Raw genomic sequence first — 14,604 nt, forward strand, 5'->3', positions numbered from 1 at the left:
CCAGCGGCTCCTTCCTCGGAGGCGTCCTCTACGCGAGTAGAAGGCTCTCTCGTCGGCCTCGCCCTCCTCCCTCGCTGTGCAGCGTCACACGCCTCAGCCAGGGTAGAGGCCAGGCCTCAGACATCTCTCCCCCGTTCTCTCTTCCTCCGCCCCTCTCCCTCGCCTCCGCTCTTTCTCTTTCTCGCCCGCCCTGAGCCTCACTTGCTGGCCATGGTGTAACATCCGTTCTGGTGCCACTGCATGTCGCGGATGCGCCTCACGGACTGGAACTGAGGGCAACGGGCGCCGTACTCGTTGAAGTGTCTGAACTCGCCCTTCTCCAGCAGGTACTGGCTACCACGGTAACCGGGATACTGGTATCCGACCCAGCTGCGGGGGGGGGGGGGGAGAGAGGAGGAACATGACAGGTTAGAGATTCGTAATCTCTCTCCGCGACTCCCCAACCGTATTTGTTCTCACTGTTCCTGGCCCGTTCCATGTGTTCCTCGTGTTCTCTAACTGCGTTCTAACCCTAGCCCCTGAGTGCTAGTTAGGCAAATTCTCCCAGGTGTTTGCGGGGCACTCACGTTCCACAGCTGACCATGATGCTGCCCACTCTGTCGGTGAAGCCGTAGGAGAACAGGCTGGGGACGTCGTCGTCCATGATCTCCATCTTGCGACCCTTGAACTGTCCGACCTCGTACAGGCAGATCTTGTGCTTCTCAGGGTCCTGGGAGAGAGGGACGAGAGAGCGAGGGAAGAGAGAGAGAGACGTGTGAGAGGATGAGGGAGAGAGAATGACGGAGGAGAGGGGAAGAGGGGAGGAAAGATAGGGTGAAAGGAGCGGCGAAGAGAGGAAAGGACATGAGAGGAAAGGAAGGGAGAGGAGAGGAGGAGAGGGAATAAAAAAGGAGGTGGGGGCGGGGGAGAGCGGAGGGGAGGAGGGGAGGAGGCTCTCACCATCCTGACAGGCCTGAAGGACAGCAGGTAGTCGTTCTTCTGGCAGTTGCTCCAGGAGTCCCAGCGAGGGTACTCTCCCTTCTCCAGGATGTACATCTCTCCACAGAAGTTCATCTGCTCAAAGCCCACGAAGCTGAAAGCCACAGGACTGCAGGTCAGCACGCTGCCACACGGCTACCACAGACACACACTCACCTGAGCCTGGACACGGCGACACACACACTGCCCTTCTAACAACAACCAGCTGTCCGGTGAATATGCCAAACAAATACCACATACTGGAGGATAGAGCTCAGTTGAATTCCATCTATGGTCATTGACTTCTACAGTGATGTGTGTGCTACTGTGTAGAGTCAGTTCCCTGGCGGTCCTTGTGCCTGTTCAGGCGGTTCACTTACGGTCCACACTCCACACGGAGGGAGCGCACGCGGTCCATGCCCATCTCGCACACGTTCATGCACTCGTTGCTGATCTCGATCATGCGACCCTGGAAGTTCTCCTGGTCGAACACGTACATCTGAAGGGAAACAACACAGGGATGGTAAGCTCCAGAAGGGCGTGTTTGAGTTGAGTTGGGCCCAGGGAGCCAGAGCTGCTGTTCTGAGGGGATACTTGCCTTGTAGGACATCATTCCCATCTCGGACTTCTTGCTCTGGGCAGCCTTCCCGTCGGTCTGGGAAGCAGCCTTGGACTTATCTCCAGTGGACATGATGACTGGGAGTGAGAGGAGGAGAGAAGGAGGTGAGGAGGGGAGGAGGGGAGGAGAGGAGGAGAGGAGGAGATAAGGAGGGGAGGAGAGGAGATGAGCGCCTCACGCAAGGAGAGAAAGGGTGGAAGTGAAAGGTGGTGGAGGTGGTGAAATGGGATAGGGGGAGGAGGGGGGTGAGGGGAGGGTGAAAGGAAGGGATGGATGGGGGGAGAGAGGGATGGAGGGAGGGAGGAATTAGAGAGGCAGGACAGTGAAGGAGAAGAGAACGCGTGGTTGAAGTCCTGTTTCAGTTGAGTATGTGTTGCTTCTTACGTGAAGGGTAAATGTAATACAAGTTGGGACTGCCGTTTTGCAAGTCCTGCTTCCTGTCCCGACACCTCTTTACCTGTGCATGTGTGTGTGCATGCGTGCGCCTGCCGCTCTTACCTGTGTGTGTGTGTGATACCTGTGCAGAGCCTCACTCAGAGAGTGTGTATAGCTCAGAGTTTTCCACCGCCCTTTTATACGCTGGCGCTCACCGTAGAGGGATTAGAGAGAGAGAAACAAACCCGCTGAGGTCAGAAGCATGGGACAATAGAACCACCGCATCATCACAGAGGGACAGTCACAGGGTAGGGGAGTACAGGCAGGGTTTGGGTGGATAGGTGAGTTGGGTGGGAGGACTGTGGAACATAACAAAGTCCAAAAGCCATCTCACTTAACTGTGACTGTGAGGCTATGGAACGTTACTGATCATGGTTTAGAATACGTATGAACCGTTTACGGTATACCTTTAAATACTGTGTTTTACGTTGTACTGGATATTCACGTTGTTGATATTTCAAAGTTAACACAGTGTTCTTTAGGGAATCTGGTTGAAATATTACCCGGATGAGCACAGTCAGGCTAAATGTTTTATGGAAATATTGGGTTGACGTCAACTAAATTAGCAATGTCACAGTCACAGATATTTAGATACACTGCCAGCCGGTTGGTGGAATTAGATTTTAGCTATTTTTAGGGAGAGACACGGATGATGTAGGTGAGGTTCTGTCTGTTATTTACACAAGGTGATTGTATGCTAATCTAGTTCAATTAAATAAGGTTTCATCTTTCTTTATGCAGAAGAATCCCATTGTGGAGTTTTATCACATTTCCTATACATGAAAAAACTGCATGTTTTTGCTTTTTTTGAGTAGAGTCGCAACCAAGGAGCAAAGTCTTTGTAATTGTGCGCGCGCTTGGTGACATGGCAATCATGCACATAACGCTTCTTTTTTTGTCCTCAAACATTTGTCTGTACATAAACGTATAGGAATAGCCTCCTGCTGTTCACTGCCCCAATGACACTTGTGCTGTGCGTGCGCGCCGTTAATCCCAACATTCTCCATCTCTATCCTGCCTATTGTGCCCCAGCACACGCTGGACTGCTGACTGGTGCTCAATATATCGGTCCACTATTGTTTCCGGTCCATTCACTCCAGAACGACACAGAGAGGTCTAGCCATCTATAGGATGTGCTGACCTGGCTCATCTCCCTGGGCCAGAAAGACGCAGGGAACTACCAGAAATGCCAGGAACGTGCTTGGCTGTCAATGTTCGAAATGGAAGCTGGAAACTAGCGGCGCACCACGGACGCGCCCTGGCAAGCGCGCTCCTGTTCTGACCGGTATATAACTGAAGCGCCAGATTCGGTTAAAGCTCTACGCGAGACAGGCGTTAGGCGCGTGCCACTCCCGAGTTCATCGAATAAGTGACTATCTAGGTAAGGTAAGGTGCGAATTCCATATTTAACAGATGAGGGACAGTCAGATAGCAACAGACTTATTCAAGGACCTATACACATACAATTAAAACTCACCAAAAAGCACTAACCATACAAACACGTGTAATATTTACACTTAATGTAGCATACTTCAGTTACCCTTATTCTCCATATTCCGTTGGCGCAATATTCCGTTGCTTATTTGTATAAAAATGAGAAGGCTTGCTTTGTCATCCATTTTTTTGTTAATATCCCCATTAATAGACCTGTGTCTTAATGTGAGGAATGTATCTTACAGTAGAAAAATGTAGATTATATTTGTATATTTAATGTTTAATGTACATTTTATATAATTGGTGTTCCGCAGACACACTTGTGTTGCACCAGTTTAGAAAATCTGTGTTCATTTCTGTCCAGGACAAATAACACTGCGGCATTAACCAGTAAACTTACTAACTAGTGAGATGAACGTTTATAACGTTCATCAACGCAGAATATTTTAACACGTAATAGAGGAGAGTCGAGCTCTGTTTCGGAGTGGAGACTGAACAAGGGTTGTTGAAAGGGTTGTTGTTGTAGAATTTTGTCCTCAAACTCTCCCTCTCTCTCTCTCCCTCTCCCTCTCTCTCTCTCTCTCTCTTTCTCTCTCTCTCTCTCTCTCTCTGCCACTTCCTTGCTGCTTCTTCATCTCAGGAGTAAAGATGTACAGATCTACAAGATCCCCAATGATGCAATCTATGGTTAACTCGGGAATGGGCATGGCCCCTTTCTTCAAGGTTACTACACACATTCAACACATTATTTACACACACACAAATACAATGGCTGATTTCTGCCAGCTTATTACCCTTCTTTCTCCCTCTTCCTTTGACTCTCTCTCTCTCTCCCTCTCTCCCTCTCTCCCTCTCTTCCTCTCTACAGGTGACAGTTTTCGAGCAGGAGCACTTCCAGGGAAAGTGCCAGGAGTTCACCTCTGAGTGCTGCAACATCCAGGAGTGTGGCCTGGATAACATCCGCTCCATCAGAGTGGAGAGTGGAGCGTAAGTATTTACATGTGTGTGTGTGTGTGTGTGTGTGTGTATGGAACAGGAACTACAGCGTTTGTAACTGACGAGTGTGTGTACATGTCGAGTGACTCTCACTGAACCCACTCCATGTGGGTGTCAGTTTCCATCTTCATCCCCTTTCTCTCCATCTGTGTGTGTGTGTGTAGCTGGGTGGGCTTTGAGCACCATGACTTCCAGGGCCAGCAGTTCATCCTGGAGAGGGGAGAGTACCCCCACTGGGACTCCTACAGCGGCTCCCTGTCCTACCACGTGGAGCGCCTCATGTCCCTGCGCCCCATCTACTGTGCTGTGAGTACACCTAGGGATGAGTGTGTGAGAGAGAGTGAGAGAGAGAGTGTATGTGTGAGAGAGAGAGATAGAGAGAGTGTATGTGTGTATGTGCGAGAGAGAGAGAGAGAGAGAGAGAGAGCGAGAAAGAGAGAGAGAGAGTGAGAGAGAGACAGAGAGACAGTGGGAAGAGAAGCGGAAGTGAGAGTGTATAAAAGTTCCAGCTGCCCTTTCAGGTGTGTAAACACACCTTGGCGTGTCCGTGTGTGTGTTGCAGTCCCACCAGAGCAGCCGTATGATGATCTTCGAGAAGGAGAACTTCATGGGCCGCAGCGTGGAGCTGTGCGACGACTACCCCTCCCTGCAGGCCATGGGCTGGTGCATGCCCGAAGTGGGCTCCATGCACGTGCAGTGTGGCGCGTGAGTTACAATGCACACGCGCGCGGCGCAAACATCCACCAAGTAACCAGTTCTAGCATGACAACAAACTGGGACGTATATAGGCTTGTATGAAAAAGACCAAACTCAAAATGCTACAAGCTGACCCATGCTCACCCAGAGTCTCACACACACGCTAGTCCCAGCCCTGAACCCCAGTAGCTCACAGCTAAACTGCCCCCCCCCCTCTCTCTCTCTCTCTGCAGCTTTGTGTGCTACCAGTACCCTGGATACAGGGGCCAGCAGTACATCATGGAGTGTGAGAGGCACAGCGGAGACTACCAGCACTGGAAGAACTGGGGCTCCCACTGCCAGACCCCTCAGATCCAGTCCATCCGTCGTATCCAGCACTAAGAGGGGGCCAGGTTGAGGACAGCAACCCCCCAACCCCCTCCCCCCTTCTTGACCCCCTAGTACTGCCCTCTCTCCCCGTCTCCCCTGACCAGGACAGCATGGGCAGACCCACTGACACACAGAGCCGCTCCACGGTACGATGAGACGATATCGCACTGTAAAAGCACAGGCACACACACGACACATAGTAGATGTACTGATACTAAGATAACACACAGTGTCTTTTTATCTGGTTAGAGCAGCCACACACACACACCTGCGCTGAACCACCCGAACCCCCCCCCCCCCCCTCAGGCTCCACAGGGAGGATACCCACAACCCCCCTGAGGTGCTGGAACCAATCGGAGCAGAGGTCGTCAGACGCAGGTCTCGACATGACTGCCCACCCCCTCGGTCCAATGCAGCGGAGGGAAGATGGCCGCCGTGGTCCAGCTCTGATGTGTTCATGTGTGTGTAGGAGGTTCGAACCACAGGTTGACAAATAAACTCATGGTCACTTCAGTCAACAGGTCTGTTCGAATCATTCGTGTGTGTGTGTGTGTTGTCGAGAGGGACAGTAAATTAAATAAGATATTACATGAACAACTGTCAGACCTCGTGACAGTTTCGCACAAACATAAAAGTTTGATAAAATATTTTCTTTTTATTTAAATCAGCAATTCAGAAGAAAACTTTCCGTAGAATTGGTTTTAAACATGTCAAGCGGACAAAACAACAAAAACAAGAACCATGACGTGATCACACTCTGGAACCCTCAGCAAATGATAAATTACGAAATTTGAGGAAAATGTATTTGATGCAAAATGATGCAATGATAACAATTCAACATTCCTCAATTCTTATGCGAGTTCTTCCAAGTATCTTTCGTGATTTGTCTAGGGAACTGAAACACTCCTGAACTTGTCAGCCAAAACAGATACAGAGTGCTGTGGTGTTAAATAAAATCAACAGGACAACCAACTGAACGCAACATGCTGAACAAAAGAAGCACACGTACTGAATAACTGAGAATAAGTGACATTGACTATACGAGGTAGAATTAGGTTAAACAATATCTCAAAACTGCACATTGGAAAAACGACTACTTAAATCTCTAACTTTGCCTAGTTTGTAATACACTCTTCATTGTTTTGACTGGGAAGACATGTTTATCCTCCAGTTTCTTAGACATTTTTGTTGATGTTTGCGTGTGCAGTTGGGAGTCAGCAAACAGGGAGACCACCTGGGGGGAGAAGGGGGGAGGGGCATGAAGACAAAATATTCATAATAATTCTGTGTGTGTGCGTTACTGTAATGCACTTGTGTGTGTCTCACCTCATAGCACACAAGACAGTGGGCTAATGGAGGAACCGTGATCAGACTATCATCTGGTGACATCAATCTCCTCTTCGACATCCTCTTCATCCTCGCTGTCAAGCCCCTCCCCCCAAATTCCAGGAAGTGCGACCAAAGGGACAGAACTGTAGTCTCCTAAAACATCCACTTCCTCTTCCTCCTCCCCGCTTCCTGTTGATCTCTTACTATGCTCTCGCGTGGAAAGGGAGACGGGAGGTTTCTCTATCCCACAATGCAGCAGGCCCGGATTCCATTCCCCGCCAAGACTACTTTGTTGGTCTGTTCCTCCACCCCATTCCACATTCTCTCCACCCCCTTCCACATTCTCTCCACCCCCCTTGGCAACAACGTCCACACTGTCAGCAGAGTCCAGCTCTACCACGTCAATGTCCTCCTCACTGTCCTCCTCACTGCTTGGGGTCTCTTGATGTCTAAACACAGCCCAGTTAGTTTCTTCTCCTTCTTCGTCTTCTCCTCCTGGCCCGCCACACACCCTCTCTATGTCTGCCCCTCTACTCTGTGAACACAAGACCTCTCTGACCTTCTCCAAACTGGTGTCTGCGGCCACATGGATCCCGTCTACTTCCTCGTCCAACTCTACTGGGACAGGCCCTTTCTCCCTAGACTCGTCTCTGTGTTGGGCGGGAGATCGATGCCTCTGGGCTGGGAGTTGTAGTTTTGGGCTGGACAGACGCCTTTGGGAGACAGGGTTTGATTTGACTGGTTCTGGATGATCTGGACACGCCGTCTCTCTCTCTGCCCCCTCATCCTCGTCTCTTTCCTCCTCTTTCCTTCTCTTCGGCTTGTCTGTCTCTGACTCCAGGCTCAACCTCTTCTCTTCTCCTTTCCTCCTTCTGTTCTCTCCTCTGTTCTCTCCCCTGTTCTCTCCCCTGTTCTCTCCCCTGTTCTCTCCCCTGTTCTCTCCCCTGTTGTCTCCCCTGTTCTCTCCTCTGTTCTCTCCTCTGTTCTCTCCCCTGTTCTCTCCCCTGTTCTCTCCCCTGTTCTCTCCTCTGTTCTCTCCCCTGTTCTCTCCCCTGTTCTCTGCGGTACCAGGAGATGGAGCAGAGGGGCACCTGTCTACCCACCTCCTGAGGAACCGCCTTTGCTCTTTGCCCACCTTCAAATCCTCAATCTCCCTGATTGGTTGGACCGTCTGAACGCTGACCTTCTCAGGCATCCTGATTGGTTGTTCGGCAGGGTGTGGGCGTTTCCCTGATGTGCCTGCCAGCAGCTGGGTGTCCTCCAGCTTGACCAAAGACACAGTGGCGTAGCGGTCCAGCTTCTGCCCTCTGGGGCACATGCTATGTAATCGTTTCATTTCCCTGACCAGGTGTCTGGTATTGTCTCTGTCTTGCTTCCTACTGCAGATGGACTTGAGTTGTTCTCTGGGAGGCAAAGGTTTGATTCGGACAATTGGTTGGCTGTTGGTGATGAACTTGATGGACTGGGTTTGGTATGGATGGGGTTTGGTGGGCTGGGATTGGCTGGGAGGGGGTTTGGTGGGCTGGGATTGACTGGAGGAGGGTTTGGTGGACTGGGGTTGGCTGGGAGGGGGTTTGGTGGGCTGGGATTGGCTAGGAGGAGGTTTGAAGGGCTGGGATTGGCTGGAAGGGGGTTTGGTGGACTGGGATTGGCTGGGAGGGGGTTTGGTGGGCAGGGATTGTCTGTGATCGGGTTTGAAGGGCTGGGATTGGCTGGAAGGGGGTTTGGTGGACTGGGATTGGCTGGGAGGGGGTTTGGTGGAATGGGATTGGCTGGGAGGGGGTTTGGTGGGCAGGGATTGTCTGTGATCGGGTTTGGTGGGCTGGGATTGGCTGGGAGGGCCTTTGGAGGGCTGGGATTGGCTAAGAGGGGGTTTGGAGGGCTGGGATAGGCTGGGAGGGGGTTTGGTGGATTCTTCTTCATTCTGTTGTCTCTGTGTCTGCTCCAGTACCGGAGGGAACCGCTTCACTCCCCTGGCCTCCTCCGAGGTTCTGATCCCTTCCCTCACCTGGCTTCTTGTCATCCTCCTGCCTTCTTCCACCGGCTTCTCCTCCATTCGAATGTGAGAGGGTTGACCAGTAGAGGGCACTGCCTTGGCAGGCTGAGACAGAGGAGCAGATGAAGGGGGATTTGGAGTGGTGTGTGTGAGAGGGTAGTGTCTGACTGGGTCAGGCTCTTCTCCATATTGAGTGTGCGTGTGTTGTTGGTAAGCTGTGTGTCCGGCACCGTGCGGAGAGCCAACTGCGTGCGTGAGCTCAAAGACTGAACTGGTGTGTGCTCTGTGCTCGGCTGGTCTGGTCTGGGTCTGGGCTTCGCTGTCGTTCCTCATGGCGCTGTACGGTTCTGGTGGTCTGTCTGAGTGGCTGCAGTCTGTCTGGATGTTTCCGTTCAGCACGCTGTTTGCCGAGCAAGCAACCTGCTGCTCAAATGAGAGCAGGAAGTGATCCAGGATGTCGCTAAGATCGCCCTCCGTCTGCTGCTGCTGCATAAGCGGAACCTCACACTCGGACCTGGAGGTAACCCCGTATGTTGTCCCCTCGGCAACGGGGTAAGCAGTTGGGACGACGCCATTGATTTCACCATGGTGACCAGCTGACAAAGCAGAGAGAGTTAAGAGTTGGTTGAAACTCTCGGCGGAGTGGTCCCGGTTGCCGTGGAGATGAGGAGATGCAGGCGGAGGAGCCGTGGCTGCGCCTTCTTGGGGAAGGTCGTTAGTTGGCGTTGCCACAGCGACGTTGGGGATTAAATCGAGGTCCATCATGATGTCTTGTAGCAGGCACTCGAACCGCTCGGCAGAGTCTTGTTGGGGAGATGGGACCAGGGGGGGTAGGGGGGCGGTGTGGAGCAGGGCTGGGGCCGGAGCCAGGTAGGGGACAGGAGAGGGAGCAATGGGATAGGGGGTAGGGGCTGGGGCGGGGGTAGGGAAGGCTGCAGTAGGAGGGGTGGAGTCAGGGGGGCCGGCTGGCTCATAGGTCAGAGCCTCTAAGAGATATTTAGAGAGGGGGGGGAAGGGGAGGGGCCTGACTCTTGGGCGGCCAACCTGCCTCTTTATTATGGAAAAGCCGTCCTGAAACAGTATAACGAACAAAATGAAGTTCCGTGTTCAACACTGTGACTAGCTATAGAAATAGGAATGTGATCTTGTTCCCTACCTGTATCATTTGGGCCTTGGTCCTCCTCGGCTTCCTCTGGGGAGCTTGGCTCTCCTCCACCCCAGCCCTGGAGACCTCCCACAGGTCACTCTGCCCTCGCCTCTTTTTCCTTCTCAAGAGGATCTTGATGGGCTGCAGCATATCCCTGGTCTTCAGGTACACTTTCCTGCCCACCATGCCCCCGCCCTGCCCCATCCGCAAGGCCCCCACCCCCAACCTCCGCAGCCAGCTTCCCTGAGGGACCTCCGCCGCCACCTGCTCCTTATTCGCTGCCGTTGTCCCCGCCACGTCCCCTCCCCTGCGTCTGCCTCTGGGCTTCTGGGCTCTCCTCTCCTCCACACCCCTCCGGGCCCCCCCCGCCACCCTACGCCTCCTCCTCCTCCGCCTGCCCCCCTGCTCCCCATCTTGGAAGTGGGCGGGGTTCAAGAAGTAACTGATGAACCCAGGGATGTTCCCCCTGAACTGCTCAAACTCCTCGCCTTCCCCCTCCAGCAGGTCCACGGCCTGAGGGGGGCCGGAGGCACCGGGGGGGAAGGCCTCCATCCCGTGAGCAGACATGCAGACAGAGGGGGCGGAGGAAGAGATGAGAGACGGAGAGGAGGAGGAGAGGGATGGAGGGATGACGTAGACCCGCGTGGCTTCTGTGGGTTCCCCCCGGGTCTCGAGAATGGAGGAGATGTCGGGGGCCTGGTGTCCGTCCAGAGGGCAGAGAAGGGACAGGGGGATGCATGGGATGTGAGGGGGGAGGTCAACGGCGCCCATAGAAGCAGGAGCAGGGGCTTGCGCCTCTTGGAGAGCTGTCACATGACCTACGTAGGACGCCACGGGGTCAGGGTTGAGAGTGGAGCTGGAGGAGTAGAAGGTGGAGATCTGCGGGTGTTCCTCTGCAGCTCTGACACAGACCAGCCCCTCCCCGCCCGGGGACTGCAAACAGAGAGGCTGATGAGAAATGTCCATGACGGCTCCGCAAGCCCGGATCCCCGCGTCTGCGTCAAACCCAGCTGGCGTCACGCTTCCGTCGGGTCTCTCGGTGACGTCGCCGCTTGGCGCGTCACGCCCTCCGCTCTCGCGCCGGGCGACGTGGTCGTCTCTGTTGCCAAGGGGCTCGGTCTGTACCCCAACTTCCCTCACTCTCTCCTTCCACCTCTCTCCCTCCGTCGAGCTTGGTCCTACTCTTCTGCCCCTCTCTCCATCCTCCGCCTCGCTCCTCCCCACCTCCACCAGCCCACTGATGCCCAGCTTGGCAGCGGCCGCCATCACCTCCTCCCTCTCCGACTCCCCCTCCACCACCATCTCCCCGGAGTACAGCAAGTCCACCAGCCTCAGCAGGGCACAGGCCCCAAAAGCCTGGAACTCGACCAGGTTGCTCTGCCCAGACGAAGAAGGTGGCGTGGAGGACAGAACACACGAGAGCTGGGGGCAGAGAGCAGACAAGACACAGCTGTGGGCCGGGACAGACACACCTGGAGGGGAAGAAAACAGCCAAGTAGGTAATATGTGCACACACACACACACACACCAGGCCCTGTCTGTGCATTGTGTGTGAGAGTTGATGAGTCAGTAAGTGTGTGTTTGTGTTGACATGCCCTCCGTACCCCCAGCCCGGAGCAGCGTGTCACAGTACTGGCTGCAGCGCTGTTGTCTCTGGAGTTCAGCCAGTATGGAAGGACTCGAACCTGGGCCTGCCATAGCGCCACATCCCTCCATTCACTGACAGAAAGAAAGGTGTCGGGTGAGGGGACGGGAGGAGGGGGCCAAGAGAGATGTAAACAACTTCAGGTAAACAACACCTTTTCATTACTTTACAATGAAATCAATGATAATCGTCTCTTTAAGATGTGGCTGTCAAATACATGTGCAGTAAAATTTGAATCACGGAACTAAAAACTATTAAGGACATAGTGTGCTTTTATTATGTTTGAAATGTATTTGTGTATTGAGTTTAGTATCACTTTACTCAAATAACGCAATTCTCAGTGATTCAAGACACGTGTTGTGAGTTTGCGACATTTAGGTAAAGCGTTAACCTAAAACGACAGCTAGCCTGTTTGCTAAATTGGCTCATGACGTTCGAAGACTAGCATGCTTGCTAGCTAATAAACATTGGGAAAGGTGAGTTGTGAAGTGCACCTGCTTTCATCACTTAACAATGAGATAAGTACAGAACTAATATTTAAAAAGTATGTATTGTTAAGTGATGGTAACTGAAGGATTTGCATGACTCCCCCAAATACTTTCTGTGCAAGGCGGTGGTCAACTGAGACAGACTGACACCATCAAAACATTCTCAAAATGGTCATGCATCACTCACCTTTGACGTATTATATATTGTTTTCTGTCTTCTCCAAATAAAAAAACTAACTTGAAATAAATGTATGCATACACGTTAAAAATAGGTGCTAAAATAATAATATATTTGGAATTTCACTTTTATTCAACTGGCTTGTGGCTACGCAGCGCGCGTTACTGTATGTTGATTTGGTGAGGTCATCCTAATTCGATAAATGTCTCTGTAGGGTCGCTTCCGGTGCAGACTCCCCTGTCAAGTCAGCTCCACCATCTAGGTTACATGTAGACCAAAAAGACATATTATGTATTATGGTCTCCACTGTTAGGAATGGAAATAACTGCTTTTGTACGTAATTTAAAGCATTCTCAGATGTTTTTCGCCACAACGTGACAACGGAAGGTGACTGACTTGCATGATCCGAAACAATGAAAAAGTCTGAAAACATGAGTCGGCATGTTCGCCGTCAAAATTACACAGGACTGGGTATCAGACCGTGGAACATAGCCCTCACCTTTGTGTCACGGTTTTGCAAACTGTTTAGGCAGATCAAAGTTTCAAAACAAAACTTTTATTCAACACCAATTTTGTATTTTCTCTTCCCATTTTTTCTTCCTGGGTGATGAATCTCACTTCAAAATAGGCTGCTAGTTAATAGTGTAATACATCTGGTTTAAGACATCCGAGCATTGGAGGTAATCTAATTATAGTCATTATATGGTCCAGACTTCAGACAGACAGGCTTTGAAATTCACCAATCTGCATATCGCCTAGCCCTGAAGGAGCTTTTAAATGGGACAGGTAGCAACACAATTACAGAGTTAATCAACAGACCCCGCAGGGAAGCTTTCATGTTCATTCCACACACAAAAAAAAGCCTTACGGATCCACCCTGAGTGCGTTTTCTGCTACACAGAAATCCCCATTGAGGTACATTGTCCAGTTCATCCCCCTCAAATAGTTCCATTTCCCGTGTAGTTGTAGAGGTCAGCGGGCAGGCTCAGGGCGGGTGAGAGGTTGCGGCTGAGGTCAGGCTTGGGCCAGCGCTGGTTGAACTTGACGAAGAAGAGCGGGTCCGTGAAGGGGCCGCCGTAGACGATGTTCTTGAGCAGGTAGATGAGAGCGACCACCAGGCTGCTGATCAGGAAGAACGGGATGAACGGGCGCAGGTGCCTCCAGACCACACCCACTCCGTAGCCCAGTCCCGTGAGGCCGCCTTGTTTACCGGTATGGGACGTGCGCCGACCGAAACCCATTAACGAATTTGCGACTGGAGAACCTTCCCGAGAGCCTGACGAGGGAGCCATGGAATCCATGGTGTCGCGGGGGCACCGAGAATACCCCCTCGAAGCCTCTCTATTCCTCGTGTCCGTACTGTGTTCGATAAAGTCCCCCAAAAGCAATCCAAGAACCACAAGGGATGTGACTCCGTTCCCTCACGTCCTCTCAGACAACCCAGGGATCACAGTCATCAGGCTGACCTCAGCAAATAGTCCTCAATCCGAGAAGGGCACGGTTGTGTCGTATGCTCCGCGTATGACTCGAGGACATGATCAGTGATAAGTTGTCATGTTCCAGTCTTCGATGGCATGCCTTCCCTAAGCAGGTGCTATTCCATGGGTCCGTGTCTCTCTTCTGATCTCTTTATTCTCTTGCGCATGTGGACCCAGGAGAAACGAGACACTCAGCCTATTTGACAGAGAGGGAGAGAGCAAATGAAGGAGACAGTGAGTGCCCTAAATAGATGCAGTACCAAGTGACAGGAGGGAGCAGAGAGAGAAACATAGAGAGAAAGAGAGCAGCAGAGAGAATCTCCAGCATTTAGTGGTCTCAAGTTTAAGGTGTGAAATATAAGCGTGTGCCAGCCTGGGCACGCACGCACGCACACACTTCACTCGGTATACACTTTCAAACATACATTCTTACATACTCTTCAAGCACGTGGGATCCTTTAACTGTAGTTCATTATTTCACCGAAAGTGGGCAGTGTTCCGAACACCAAAAAGTGATTTATTGTGGGACAGAAGGAACAGGAGACTCAGGACGCCCCCGCCCATCTCATGTTCTTCCTCCTGAGACTTATAAACACACACACACACACACACACACAGAAAACCCAGTAAGTACACACAGCAGTAAAATTGAAAACATGCACTAAAAGAAAGTTCACAACGCACACCCTGGGAGGACCCCAGGCTTAAGTTGTCTTCACTCTGCAGGAACGCAATCAGGGGGAAACACTTTCTTACGTGTCTAAAATGTGTTTAATGCATCATGATAGCCTGTTGAGAGGGGTTATCTAGGCATTTGGAATCAACACCGTAGCAATG

The 14,604-nt window shown here is 51.8% G+C and overlaps 3 protein-coding genes across 4 annotated transcripts; 1 reads left to right on the forward strand and 2 right to left on the reverse strand.

The window, feature by feature from the left end:
- Positions 1-197: 197 nt before the first annotated feature.
- Positions 198-2,187, reverse strand: LOC146302690 (beta-crystallin B1-like). 2 transcript variants are annotated; one of them, XM_084699155.1, is made up of 6 exons: positions 2,161-2,187; positions 1,556-1,612; positions 1,338-1,456; positions 940-1,072; positions 567-709; positions 198-369 (listed from the first exon to the last, which is right to left on the reverse strand). In XM_084699155.1, exons 2-6 carry the CDS (start codon positions 1,574-1,576, stop codon positions 198-200), a joined length of 588 nt encoding a protein of 195 aa, XP_084555281.1. In that variant the 5' UTR covers positions 1,577-1,612; positions 2,161-2,187. The 2 variants fall into 2 exon arrangements, with proteins under 2 accessions (XP_084555281.1, XP_084555280.1); XM_084699154.1 differs by lacking the exon at positions 2,161-2,187 and having other exon boundaries at positions 1,556-1,648.
- Positions 2,188-3,277: 1,090 nt separating this feature from the next.
- cryba1l1 (crystallin, beta A1, like 1) lies at positions 3,278-5,518 on the forward strand. The gene is made up of 6 exons (XM_084699153.1): positions 3,278-3,392; positions 4,086-4,168; positions 4,314-4,432; positions 4,606-4,747; positions 5,004-5,146; positions 5,371-5,518. The coding sequence occupies exons 2-6, from the start codon at positions 4,094-4,096 to the stop codon at positions 5,516-5,518; spliced, it is 627 nt and encodes a 208-aa protein (XP_084555279.1). The 5' UTR covers positions 3,278-3,392; positions 4,086-4,093.
- A 623-nt stretch (positions 5,519-6,141) lies between these two features.
- Positions 6,142-11,686, reverse strand: LOC146302692 (uncharacterized). Its single transcript, XM_084696078.1, is given in 5 exon segments — positions 6,142-6,740; positions 6,833-9,902; positions 9,988-11,450; positions 11,583-11,652; positions 11,654-11,686. Coding segments are annotated over 4 exon segments (4,587 nt in total). The 3' UTR covers positions 6,142-6,740; positions 6,833-6,881.
- Between the last annotated feature and the right edge of the window lie 2,918 nt (positions 11,687-14,604).

Source organism: Hypomesus nipponensis, chromosome 1 (assembly GCF_054491055.1).
Source record: "Hypomesus nipponensis isolate SF chromosome 1, ASM5449105v1, whole genome shotgun sequence".
NCBI classification, from domain to species: domain Eukaryota; kingdom Metazoa; phylum Chordata; class Actinopteri; order Osmeriformes; family Osmeridae; genus Hypomesus; species Hypomesus nipponensis.